A 14,267-nucleotide genomic window follows, 5' to 3' on the forward strand; every position below is an offset into this window, starting at 1 on the left:
ATCAGTCTCACTGGGAAAAAAAATTTATTTCAGATAAATACATATATTTAGCCTATTTTAATTATTTGAAAAAAATGAGTTAATGTCAAGATAAAACTACCAAATATATTGTAACTTATTCTGTTCTTTTAATATAATCACTAAGTATCTATTCCTCTTCAGTGATAATCCAGGTATGAAAAGGTCCAGTCTACTCTGAATTAAAATTACTTGATGAAAGACAGCATGGTACTGGCACAAAAACAGACCCAAAGACCAATGGAATAGAATAGAAGATCCAGAAATAAATCCACATGCCTACAGCCAGCTGATATTTGACAAAGGAGCCAAAGACATACAATGGAAGAAACACAGCCTCTTCAACTACTGGTGCTGGGAAAACTGGGCAGCCACATGCAGAAAACTAAAAGTGGACCCCAGCCTATCACCATGCACCAACATCAACTCAAAATGGATTAAAGACCTTAACATTAAACCTAAATCTCTGAAACTACTGCAGGACAGAGTAGGAGAGACACTTGAACTTATAGGCACAGGCAGGAATTTCCTGAACAGAGTCCCAGGGCCACAACAAATTGGAGAGAGAGTCAACAAATGGGACTACCTTAAACTAAAAAGCTTCTGCACAGCTAAAGCTATCGCAACCAAGCTAGAAAGACAACCAACTATTGGGAAAAAAACATACTTACCAGCAATATATCAGACAAGGGGTTAATATCCAGTATATACAGGGAACTCAAGAAACTAATCCCTCCCAAACCTAACAAACCAATTACTAAATGGGCAAAGGAACTAAAGAGAGACTTCTCAGATGAAGAGATAAAAATGGCACAGATGAAGAGATAAAAATGGCACACATGAGGAAATGTTCACCATACCTGGTAGTGAAGGAAATGCAAATAAAGACAACCCTGAGATACCACCTTACCCCAGTCAGAATGGCCCACATTCTCAAGTCAGCCAACAACAAATGCTGGAGGGGATGCGGAGAAAGAGGAACCCTATTACACTGCTGGTGGGAATGTACACTTATACAACCACTTTGGAAAGCAGTCTGGAGGGTCCTCAGAAAGCTAAATATTGACCTCCCTTCTGACCCAGTCATACCACTTCTAGGCATCTATCCTGAACAACAGGAACCAGTATACAAGAACACATGCACCTCCATGTTTATTGCAGCACTGTTCACAATAGCCAGAATATGGAAACAACCCAGATGTCCCACCACAGATGAATGGATCCAAAAATTGTGGTATCTATACACAATGGAATATTATGCAGCCATTAGAAATGACAAAATAATGGCATTTGCAGGGAAATGGATGGAGCTAGAAGAAATCATGTTGAGTGAGGTAAGCCAAGAGCAAAGAGACAAATGGTACATGGTCTCCCTGATAAGTGGATGTTAAATCCAAAATGTTAGGTGATATGACAAATATAACAGGACTTAAGAAACAAAGGACTTCCACTCATCTGGTCAAATCACTACTAAATAACCCCATGCTGCTGATCACATGTATGGAACTAGAGGGAATCAGGGAAAAACGTAACAGCGAGACCCATCAGCTGCACTGAACATTGACCAAAATGAACTAAGCAACACAATGGCAGTGAGGGGAGGGAGGGAATGAGTGGGAAAGAGGGAACAGCTGACGCTATGCAAAACAAAAGAAATGTCCATATTACCCAATGTGGAAGAAATAACTGTATCACAAAGCTCATAGAACTCATAAATGTTATAGACCGTGATAGACAATTTGCTCCAGGAAAGTTAGAATGTGTTTGTGACTTTAACTGAGCATCACTATCCCACAATACTGTGAAATTTGGGAAATTATGTAACCACTTAATCACAATAAAAAATTTGAAAAAAATAAAATTACTTGATGAATTTTAGTACCCTTGTAGAAAAGTAAAAGTTTTAGGAACAAAGTTTACTAATCCTGGGTATGTAGCAAATTTTAGAAATAGGTTCAAAACCAGGCTCAGGAAGTACTGATGATCAAGAATAAGTCATAGGAGAGTTGGAGTTGGAGCCTTCCCCTTTGATGGAGCCGATACTGCACCTTCAAAGCTGTCTGCTACTCTATAGTTAATCAAAGTAATAATAAAGAGCAGCAAAGACTCATGGGCATTGGAGTTGAAGGATACGACTGTGGCTATTAAAAAATTGGTCAGAATAATAATAGAAAATGCAGCCTTAGTTTTACCTTTCAGATCTTTCAAGCCACCTGGTGGTTTGAGAACTGATTCATGAATGATAACAGGTAAAACTTCTATAGGCTGGTCAGAATTTTTATGAGTGTACCTAAATATATATGCATATCTATAATATTGGACATTTATGTATGTTTTTTGGCAGACCTAGGTATTGAACTAAGCCACATGTTTGCTGGAGAAGTACTCCTACCACTTGGGCCATGTCCATAGTCTTTTTGCTTTTAGCTTATTTTTCAAGTATGAGTCTTTTGCTTTGATCCTTAGATCTTCATCCTGTTACCCTAGGCTCTCAAGTAGCTGGAGCCAAAGGAATGGGCTATCACAATTTGCTGGTCTGTTGTCATTGTGTTGTCCTTTTGGGGGTGACCAGAGTTTGAACTCAAGTCTTTGAGGTTGCTAAATAGGTATTCTACTATTTGAACAATGCCCCTAGGCTTGCTTTTTGCTTCAGTACATTTTTCATATAGGGTCTCACAATGCTTTTGACTAGATTGGCCTGGAACCAATCTCCAACTTGTATATAAGCCACCATTCCTAGTCCAAGTTGATGAATTTTTACAGATCTCTCTAAGACTAAAAAATATAAACATTCCATGAAAGGCATATTATTTTATAAATGTTATGTAAATATGACAAATCATAAACCTTTATTAACTATAGGTGCTGGCAATATGCAAATGCTTATTGTTCTCTGTACTTCATCAGCTAGAAACATTTCATAATCATAAGAATCTAAACAATAATAGTAACAACAGCAAAAAATGAACAGAATGTACCTTTTTTTAGGGCTTTCAAAGGCTGTTTAAGTTATCTCTGCAATGTTTACAGATGTGAGACTTCTGATTCTACATTAGCTTGTCAGTATTTTAAAAATAACATGTCTTTTAAAATACAGATTAAAAAGATGTTAAATTGGGTGACACTCTAACAAACATTAATAGAAATCAACTCCCAGGAAACCTGAAATTCTTCCGATATTATCAACAATGCTGACAATTTATCACATTTGACAAAGTGTGTGGGATATAGCTGGATACTGACCTCCCGAGGACAAATTATCCTCTTGGGACGAGGTGCCTCTTGCTGCAACTGATACACTGCCAGGGAAAAAAGAGAAAATAAATGAATATTATAATTCGAAAACTGCAACACAGGTGAATGTGTTCAGACAATTGAATATTTCCATTTACAGTCATCTTCAGAACTGCAGCTATTAAAGAGAGAGGGGGGAGGGAGGGATGGAGGGAAGAAGGGAAGGAGGGAAGGAGAGACAGAAGGAAAGAGAAAGAGCACCCAGGCACATTTTTTTAAGACTGGCTAAAGCCAGATCATTTATATGGAAATTAGTCACCATGAATATAAACTGGCAAAACTGATTTTTTATTCTTATAAGGTCAATTTAGTTTCATAATTGTTATTGGCATTGTTCATTATATGACTTTCTTGGAAGACTAGATATAGCTAAAATTCTTTTGACTACCTTAGAGATGCAATTTTACTTGTGAGTATCTGAGTAATAAGACCCTATGATAGAATCTCTGAAATTAATGGTAGTGTCTCTAGATAGGCAGGAAAAGAACAAGGCAGGTATATGCAAAATCGAGGGTTTCTGGGAGCGAATGAAACAGGAAACACCAAATTGTTCCCCTGCCCCTCACCTCCGTCTATTTGGCTACTACCCATTCATTGTCTGTAGTTTTTTTTAAAATTTACTTTTATTGTTAAAGTGATGGGCAGAGAGGTTACAGTTATACACTTAAGGTAGTGAGTACATTCCTTGTCAAATATTGTTACCCCTCTCTCATTTTTCTCCTACTTTCCCTCCCTCCCAATGCCCCCCACCCCCACCCCAAGTTGTAAAGTTCATCTCCACCATTGTCATTGTGTGTGTGTGTGTGTGTGTGTGTGTGTGTGTGTGTGTGCATGAGCATTGTCCCTGAGCTTCTTTGGCTCAAGGCTAGTACTCTACCACTTGAATCACAGCCCCACTTCTGGCTTTTTCTGAGTAGTTTGTTAGAGGTAAGAGTCTCACAGATTTTCCTGCTTGGGCTGGCTTCAAATCATGATCTTCTCAGATCTCAGCCTCCTGAGTAGCTAGGATTACAGTTGTGGGCCACCAGTACCCAGCTGTCATTCATTATTTTCCTCAACCCTTTCAGATGGCAAGTCTCTTCTAACCTGCTTTAGTTGGACTGTTATTTGTGGTCTCTTTTCAATGCGTGATTCTCTCTCCCTCTCCTTTCTTTCCTCTCTCTCTCCCTCCCTCTCTCTCTCTCTCTCTCTCTCTCTCTCTCTCTGCCCTTCTCTCTCTCTCTCTCTTTGGTGAATGTTGTTGTTATGGTATCTGGGAAAGAATACAGGGCCTCATACATGCTGGTTAATTACTCTTACCTCTGAACCACACACTCTAGCTCTGATTACTTGTTTTGTAGGGAAAAGCTACCTACATGCCAATAACCTTGGATTCTGCTTCTATGAAAATAGTTTGAAACAAAACAGTTTGATTATATCTTCAGAATCTTGAAAAGAAAATACCTAATTTTAGAATAGTAAATGAATCAAAAGGTGAAAACTAGTGGACCTAAGCTGGGTGCTAATGGCTTATACCTATAATCCTAGCCACTCAGGAGGCTAAAATATGAGGATCACAGTTTGAAGCCAACCTGAACAGGAAAGTCCATGAGACTCTTCTCTCCAATTATCCACTAAAAAAGTCAGAAGTGGAACTTGGCTCAAGCAGTAGAACACTACCACTAGAACATTAACTTTGAGTCAAATCCTCCCTCCCACCGCCCCCCCCCAAACAAACCTGAGTTCAAGCCCTAGGTCTGGCATAAAAATAAATAAATAAATAAACACATAAAAATCTTTCTATTAAACAGAACAAGATAAGCATGATTTTATGATTTATTGTTAGGCCTAAAAATAAGATAAAGGAAGTTTAATTGTGGGCAGACACTTAGAAAAATATGGAAGTGAAGGAATGTATCTTGCTATCATGGCTGTCTGAGTCCTTCAGCTTAACATGTCATTATCTCGCCTAATTTAAGTGTCGACTCCCCAGCTTAGCATAGTATCTAAGTCTCTTACAGGTGGGCGTTGTAATGTGTCACATTTCTAACATGTGTTGCCCTCATGAAGGATGACACTTTAGGATAATGGTGCACACACAGGAAAGCACAGCAGCATGCAACACAGCCCTTTTGCTCAGAAGAACATAAAAAAATGACAGAGGGCTAAAATAAGTGGCCCCTAAACATCTGTCTTCCCTTAGAAAAGGAGCCTGCAGATGTCAATATACCGGTGTATGAAAAATGGGAGGGGGAGAGGAAGGAGGGGCTTCTGTGAACGGGAGATGGACCTGGGCAGGGGTATTGTGCATTCCATCGACTTCCAAGGTGTTTCCCTTTCTTAGTTTCCCTCTGTTTGCCTTTTTCCCTCCTGTGCCTGTTTTGCCTATGCCCCTTCTGCTTGTCCACTGTTCATAGGACATACATAGGGCTTATCATTAACCCTCTCCAAGTCTCATTCTCTTTCCTGCTTTTAAAGACTTTTTCCTCTGCATCCAACACTTCGTTGAAAAGACTTGCATTGCTGCTCTGAATCCTTCTCTAAGCCCCAAGCTGTATGGCCAACTGCCCAAAGGTTCCTCTATAGTTACTCAAAAGGACCTCAAACAAATCCTGCCCACATCTAGACCTCTTTTAGAATCCTGATTATCAACAAAGGAGCCACTATTCATTTGATTTTTCTAGCCAGTATTCTAGAATTTTTCTCTGACACTTACATGGTCAGCTTGCCATTAGGTGTCTCAATTTGCTCTTTAAAAGGCTCTTACATGTGCTCAATAACACCACTAGCTGACTCCAAGCTTGAGATTCTTATATCCTGCCCTGCCTGTTCTCTGCCTTGTGACGAGGGTGATTGTTTTAAATGTCAACCAATTCATATTTCTCCCTGGCTTCCAGGCTTCTGAGCCTCACAATGCTCTTAAATAAAGACCAAAGTCTCTTATAATGCCCTAAATAGTCTTACCTTTGGCTACTTTTACACTTAATATTTCACAATCTCTGCTGAACAACTCCTTTCCCAAGTGCACAGAACTCCGTTTAATCTCAGGGCTTTGGTTCCCTTTCTCTATGATACCTTCCTTTCCTACCTTCCTAACTCTAATGCTCTACCTCTCAGTATCATGAGTTCAATTACCAATTTTGCTCAAAAGTTTGTCTTGACCTTTCTCACACTGCAACACAATACATCACCCTTCTATTATTCTACAATTCTTGTATTTTTCTTCCTACAGATTGTTCTATTATAATTCTGAAGCGATTGGTGTGAGTTATAAAAATTATTTCTCTTTCCCAATATATGTAGGGCCCCAATATGAGGAATGGGATCATGTTTTATTTTGCTTAGTTTTGTAGCCTCAGAACTTATTGAGGTGCTGTGGATATTAATACAAATAAAACCATAGCTTCTATTGTAAGAATCATGTCCGCTCTGGGGTGAGATTTACAAGTTAGAAGTCCTTTAGGAAGTACATAGTAAATCTGGAGCTGGTGAGGTGCCACCTATTAAGATAATACGTTACCAATGCCTGTTGGGCTGGAATAGTTGAGTAATTATGTACATCTTCCAGGGGATATCATGCTTCCAACAGTAATTATTCAGAAGCTCACACTGCCATAGGATGATACTCAGGAGTTGTTTCAATACAGAAAGCAAGTAAACAGCCTGCAGTTGGTCACATATTTCACATTCATGGATTTCACTAGTCATTGTTTAAAGATATTAGGAAAAAAATCATCTGTACTAACCATGGAGGATTTTTTCTTCTTCTTATTTTTAAATAATAGAGCAGTGTAACAACTATTTCCATAGCATTTATATTGTATTAGATTTGTAAATAATCTCAAAATTATTTAAAGATGGATGTGCATATAGATAGATGCTGTTTATATACAAAAAATATTTTGTATACAGAACTTGAGCATCCATAAATTTTGATATCTTCAGGTCGTAAGTTCTTGGAACCAATTCCCCATGATACCAAAGGACACTTTTGTATACACACACACACACACACACACACACACACACACACACACGAACAGGGAAAGAGTGTGTGTGAGAGAGAGCATACATTCATTTTGAGTCTGTAAAATAATAACATGTATGTATTCATTTTTCTTTATATCTGCAAAAACTCTCAAAAGAACAATGAAGTAATAAAATCAACTATTTCCAGGGGAAGAAAAGAAAGAGAAACTAAGAGTAGAAGAGTGTCCTCTATGTATATTTTATTCTACTGCCTATGAGCCAAACATATGCATTGCCTATTTAAAGTAAGACGATATTATGAGAGACACCAGGAGAGAAGGATGCTAAGAGGAGAAGAAGAGTGAGGATGAACTGGTAGTGAGGGAGAGACCAATTTCCAGGGGTCTCTCAGGACTGCTTCTGCCTTCCTTAAATCACCAGGGAGGCTGCTTGAGTTCCTTTGTTCCTTTTGAGTCATTCTGCATGCTTCTGTGCTGCTTTTTAGCACTAGGTTGCTGCTGTTACAGAATAGAATGGGAACCAAACAAAACAGCAGCTTCTAGAGTTACAGCTTTAGATGCAAGTGGAATTGCAGAATCTACATTCACAGATTCCTTTTCTTCCCATTGTCAATGCCTCTGGAAGCCAACAGTTATATGGGGGCTTGGGTGGGATGGCTTTGTAAACACTATTTTTAATGGAGGAAAAAAACTGAAGTGTCCCTGTGATAAGAAAGGAAGCATTTTTAGCTTAATGCTCCTTTGCAATTCATACCAGCAAATATGTGAGCATCTGCTATATGCCAGACACCACAGTCAGCATTAGGTGGAGGCTGCGAGGATGAATTGGGAGAAATGGAATAGAGAAGAAGAGAAGAGCATACTCAGTCTAAGTGTCTGTCACATTTCAGGAACAATACTTTATTAAGTCTTCTAAAGAACTCAGAAAAAAACCAACAACTTGGTGGCATCGTAGCTCTGGTATTTCAGATGAGGAAGAAGTGCAGAGAGTATTAACTATTTGTCCCTAGCCTAAACTGTAACCTTTATCTTCCAGAGCCCTAGTTTATTGTTCCTGTGCCTCAGGTTCTTTGCAATTGGAAAGTTAGTCCTATGGCTAATTCACTGGCTTGTTTCCTGTCTCTACTTAAACCTGTTCTCTCCAGGGAAGCCTTCCCCGAGTTTCCTGTATAGAATTCTATCCATCATTCTGCTCCCTTTTCCTGTTGTATTTTTCTTCACAGTACTCATCACTATGAATGCCAGCAATAAGTAAAACTATTGATTATTTTTGCACATGACTCCTTTGACTACAGTGTGAGTTCTACAAGGCCAGGACCTTGCTAGTGCAGAGTCTCTAGCACCTGCAATCGTTCTTGACACTTCGTAGATACCTGCTTGCCTCTGGGTTGTGTGTCTGTCTATGCAGGTAATGAGATGGCCACTCACTGGAAGACAAACAAAATAACAAAGCCCAATGGAATGGGCTATAGCTCATGGCTCATGGCTCACAATCTGTGCCTTTGAGGAGACTCTAATCCTGGGAGGAAGCTATGCTTACAGACACAAAGTCCAGCTGGATACGAGCTTTAACAAGGGAAGAGTAGGTAGCTGCTCAGCTACCTCAGCTGGTCAGAATGGCTGCCTGTGGGAAGGGGAATAGAGCTCTCCTCCAGGAGAGTTTTTATAACTACAGTAGACAGAGGATAGCAGCGGAAGGAAGAGTGGCAGCAGGAAAAGGAAATGATGTGCTGGTGGGAGGCCACAGTGGTAGCTGTGCTGGGGGCATAATGCGTGAGAGGCCACAGGAAGTCAGGCTAAGGAGTAGAGTAAAAGCATTCTTCAGTCTTCTGTGAGAGGAAGTGGCCTGCCCTCAGGAGTCTGTTTTGGAACAGCACTACTAAGGACGTGGCTACTGGGAACTTAGAAGTTATATGCCAGACACCTTATATGAATCTGCTGGCTTAATCTTCCATGGAAACTTATTCTCCCCTATTGATAGAGCAGGGAAGATGGCTGTAGGTGCCATCGCGGTCACAGAAGCCCTGGGCCGAAATCAAGATTCAAAGCCTGGATCATCAGACCTCTCACAGCCTAGATGTTTCAGCCTTATCCCTGGTTCTCTAAAGTGGATGGCAGAACAGCTCCAGGTGAACTGCTTGCCCTAGAGCCAAATAGCATCTTTGAGAACTGTCTATGAAATACAGATTCCAGACTCTATCCTTGGAGATGCCCACTCTGCCACTCCAGCAGAACAACTATATTGTTTTCCAAAGATTCTAATGTACATCCCTAAGTGGGGGGCACTATCCTCTGTCTTGTGGAAGAAGCCATGGAACAGGAAGACCCTTGTAGACAACAAGGTAAAAGAGAACAATATTTAACTTGTACATGACAGAGATTGTGTGGGTGAGGGCGCTATTCTGGGAGTGCAGATGAGAAGATAGTTGATTGTACAGGAAGACTGACAGGGCTTGACCAACGACAGTCTCTTTGACACTTAGTGTCAAAGAGATTGAGATGCCATGGATAAAAATGAAGAATGCAGGCAATGGAACGCTTCTGGACAGTTCTTTGCTGGGTAAACAGCCTAAATCACACAGCTCTTTCTTCTGAGTACCCTCTGAACTTTGATAAAGAGAGAGCTAGTAGATCACCAACCACATAACTGGTAAAAGACCACCAGGGATGACTTGGAACAGGAAGCCCAAGAAATCAGGGAAGCCACCTTGCCTGCCTCATCCCTCAGTAGCAGGCATCATTAATTGAGTGCCTGTTTCTCTATGCTGTTCCAAGAAAGAGAAATTGGCAGATAGGGCTAGAAGCCTGTTTGCCATCTGGGTTGTGTGTCCGTCTGTGCAGATAATGAGATGGCAACCAATTGCAATGGAAGCCAAACAAAATAACAAAGCCCAATTTCCTATCTTAGCAAGAGTTTGCCCATCATGTTCAGAATGAGCTGAAATAAAACAAACACCTGTGTGAGGGGAAAAAAAAATCTCTGAGGTAAATCTAATGTAACTGAGGCATGTCACATAATCTGAAAATGTCACTTCTTGAATTTTCTTCATTCAACAAACATATTTCAGAAGGAAAACACAGCAGTGGATGTCAGTCTTTGGGTGGTTCTGTGAGCAGAGCAATGGCATAATGAAACAGGCACTCCATGGCCGGCTACAACAACACAGAACATATTTTGCACGGTAGCAAGCTGTTAGCTGCTGTAGCTGGTAGAGGTTATGGTCATCCAAGAATGTGGAAGTGGAGACCGAGACTGCCAGATTCCCAAGATAGGTTGAGAAATCAAATATGCTTTTTCTTCATTAGGAAAACTTGACCCACCCTCCTCTGCAAAGAGAGGTAATCACTCCTGTAGATGACAGAGGAAGGCCATGGCCTGGGTGGTAGTGAATCCCACTCCTGCAGACCACTTCTCTCTACAGAGAGCATGTGGGTCCAGGAGCTGAGTCCAGCCACGTGGCGGTGACACTGAGCCAGTACCACTTTGCTCCCTGTTTATGCCTTCCCATTTCTCAGGGAAAAAAAAACCTCACAGGTATGAGCATTGAATTATAGAACCTTGCTCCAACTCCCCCTTCAGCTCGGTCTTACTAACAGGATGTCATCTTTAAATTCCCTTATCCTACTGTCCAGTTGCATTGTGATAAAGGAAAGGGCTTATGGAGCCTCATACCAGGGATCCAGGCATATATATGCCTTGAAAAAATAAAACAAAAAACTTTGGTCTGGCTCAAGTGGTAGAGCCATGAGGAAAGAGCCAAGTGAGAACATGAGGCCCCGAGTATAAGCTCCATTACAGCATGCATGCACACATGAACATGCACGTGCACACACATGTGTGCACACATGCACACACATACACACACACAAACAGAAACCTCTGAGGGGCTGGAAGTATGGCTCAAATGGTAGAGCACCTAGTAGCAAGCATGAAGCCCTGAGTTTAAACCTAATACCATCAAAAAGAAAACCTTTGGAGTTTGACCAGTCATGATCTCAATTTTCCAATACCAAGATATGGGTCAGATACATTTCACATGGGTGATTCTAATACAGAAAATCTGCAGCTCAAGATCTTCAAGGCTCCAAAGTCCTATTTGGAAAAACAGTCACAAGCTATGACCACTTGATCTGCTGCACAGGGAAAGGCTCCTGGGACAGCTGTCAGCCATAGCACATCCGTAGCTGAAATGAATTGACATTCACTCTCTTGAAAAAGAAAATCTTTCAGAGTATACCCATGATGGCTGGCTTTTGAAGCTATATGGTTGGAACAAACAGTTTATACTGTTTTGGCTTAAAAACTTTTTTTTTTTAGGACATCGAATCCATCACTTTCTCAGTGACTTTCTCAACCATATTTTAGGGTTTGGTCTCAAGAGATGAGAATTAGCTGCAGATACAGTGGCATAAGACTATTCGAAGACAATATCTCAGTAATTGATAGCATTAGCTACTATGAAAAAAATGGAAAAGGCAGTAACAGGACCATAGTGTGATATCATAAATCCTTTAGACATCCTACTGGCCTTACAACTCATAGCAACTGTGGCTTAAGGCAGAGACTTCATATTCACCTGTTGAATGATGCATACATAATGTGCTCTGCATTATATATAACATTGGAAGAGCTTCTTACCCTAAGTCTGTAGTTACCTTTCTTATTCCAGTATTACTTAAAGATCTTCAGTCACATGAGTTGGATAGACATGATCCTTCCCTGAGTTCCAACAATAGTTCCTGAGCAGTTTAGTAAAGTTCACAGATATCAACTCTCTGAGCATGGTAATAGAATAAGGAAACCCATTTCAGTTAGAGCTGGAACTTAATCTCTGTTGGCTGCTTTTGAAAGAGAAAGCAATAGTCCTGCTGTTGTTGGTACCTATTTGGGAATGGCATAGAAGACATGTTAAGAATAAAGCAGGAGGGCTGGGATTGTGGCTTACTGGTATAATGCTTGCCTAACATGCATGAGGCCCTGGGTTTGCTTCCTTACGACCACATACACAACAACAACAGGAAAGGCAGAGAGGAAAAAAGGGATAGTCACACTGTTGTGGTAAAGTTATTTGAGAGAGAAAATGTCATACCTAAAGCCAGTTCCCTCTAAACTTGAAGATTAAATTAACTGATGTGATTGAATGCACTGTTACTTGTAACAAAATTACTGACGTTATCATTAAAATTTAAATTCAGCTCTTAGAAATAGATTTTGTTTTAGGAATAATGACAGAATTAGGACCAACATTCTTCAAAATACCAAATAAAACAAAGTAATGGCCGATTATACTTGATAGAAGCGAAAAAATGCCTCTATGCCATAACAATAATCACAAATCATTAATTTTAAGCCAAGTCCTATATGATAATAGAAGTAATTGTGTCCTGGAACTATATTAGTTGTACTGTTTCCTGCAATTAAGGAAACAGTGTGTGATGGAAGAATATGGGTTCTATAAATGACATGTTAATGAGTTTGGTATCAACATATAAAACTAATCTCCCCAAAGACATTTTGTCATGTTAGCTGTATAAATAGAAGAGCTTTGTGAATCCTAGGATTCAGAATGTATTTATGAGAAGATTATTTAAAACATAACAAATGTGATATTCTGAGGGCTTTGATGGAATTTCTGGGAAAAAAAACCTGTTACAGTTTGGGATTTTAGAAGTAGCTCATGAAAATCTGCATATATGTATGGACCACATTATATTCACTGTTGGTTCCTAATATTGAACCTCTTGACATTCAGAAACTATTTACTGAAAGATCAAATGGATGTTAATCTTGAATATAGATGCTCATCTTGAATAAGACCCTGATAAAAATATTTGAGATATAACCAAACTAGAAAACAAAAAACGAAAACTCCTGGTCTAAGATAAACAAAAGGGAGTTCTTTCTTAAGTGGTATTCTGTAGAACTTTGATCAATATATTGAGATGTTGTGGATAAGACAATTGTCTCATGTTTTAAGATTCTCATCTCTTGAGGCCCTTAGTCTGAATAGCTGCTAGTTGTGTGTAATAAAGAAAGGTTTTATAAATGCGGTTAAGGTTGTATTAAATGGCCTAACAATCCCTTTTTCAAGTAAGGTTTTATGATTCTAGAGCAAATTTAAAAGCATAACTTAGATCCAGAAATCAAATTTAACCACAGTACACTGGGGTTAAATTGATATTGTGGACATGTAATTAGCAATGTTCTTTCTAGCTTGCTTAGGAGATAAAAGTGCTTTTAAGAGAGAGATTGAGTGGCCCAAGGTCACTTAGAAAAAAACCCGAGATGAATTTGAGCCAATGGCATCTTTGGCTTCAGTAAAGCTCCCAGCAGTGGCATTTGTTCAACAAATATTTATTGGGTCATTAATGTGTGCAAGGCTGTGTGCAAGGCACAGTAAGTCACGGAATATACAGGACCTCTCACTACAGATATTTTGTTGATTTACTGTCAGAGCACTTCACACTCCATTAAGAAACAAACAAACAAAAACATCCAATTACTAAGTCATTAGCACTGCCTTTTAAAATGAAAATCGAAGATGAGAAGGCAGAACACTAGACTCCAAGGGCCCCCTTAGAGACCCAGCATGATCCTTTATTTCACAGATGGAAGACCAGACTCCTGTAATAAAGGACGAGGTGCCTCTGCTGGGCTTCGTGGAGAGACAGGCAATAGATGCTTATGAAGCTAGGAAGGGAAGGAAGAACTCTTAACTATGGTATAAAACCATTTGGACAAAACCAAGTAACAAGAAAGTGCCTGAGTCGTCACTATTGTGTTTTTTTAACTCAGAAGTGTTTTTATTTTTTTTCTCAAGGCTGGTCCTTGCTCTATCATTTGAGCCACAGCTCCACTTGAGCCACAATTCCACTTATGGCCCTTTTTTTTAAATTTAATTTTATTTTATTTGTGAACATACTGTACAGAGGGGTTACAATTACATGGGCAGGATAATGCGTACATTTCTTACCAAGCATTGCAGC

At 39.7% G+C, this 14,267-nt stretch overlaps 1 protein-coding gene across 1 annotated transcript in view; it reads right to left on the bottom strand.

Moving 5' to 3' along the window:
* Chn2 (chimerin 2) overlaps positions 1-14,267 on the bottom strand; it is a 330,737-nt gene that overhangs the window by 151,383 nt on the left and 165,087 nt on the right. Inside the window, exon 3 of the mRNA XM_013024396.1 lies at positions 3,262-3,317. Coding sequence (XP_012879850.1) covers positions 3,262-3,317 — 56 coding nt within the window. The remainder of the gene's footprint in view (positions 1-3,261; positions 3,318-14,267) is intronic.

Source organism: Dipodomys ordii, unplaced genomic scaffold (genome assembly GCF_000151885.1).
Source record: "Dipodomys ordii isolate 6190 unplaced genomic scaffold, Dord_2.0 Scaffold76, whole genome shotgun sequence".
In the NCBI taxonomy this organism is placed as follows: domain Eukaryota; kingdom Metazoa; phylum Chordata; class Mammalia; order Rodentia; family Heteromyidae; genus Dipodomys; species Dipodomys ordii.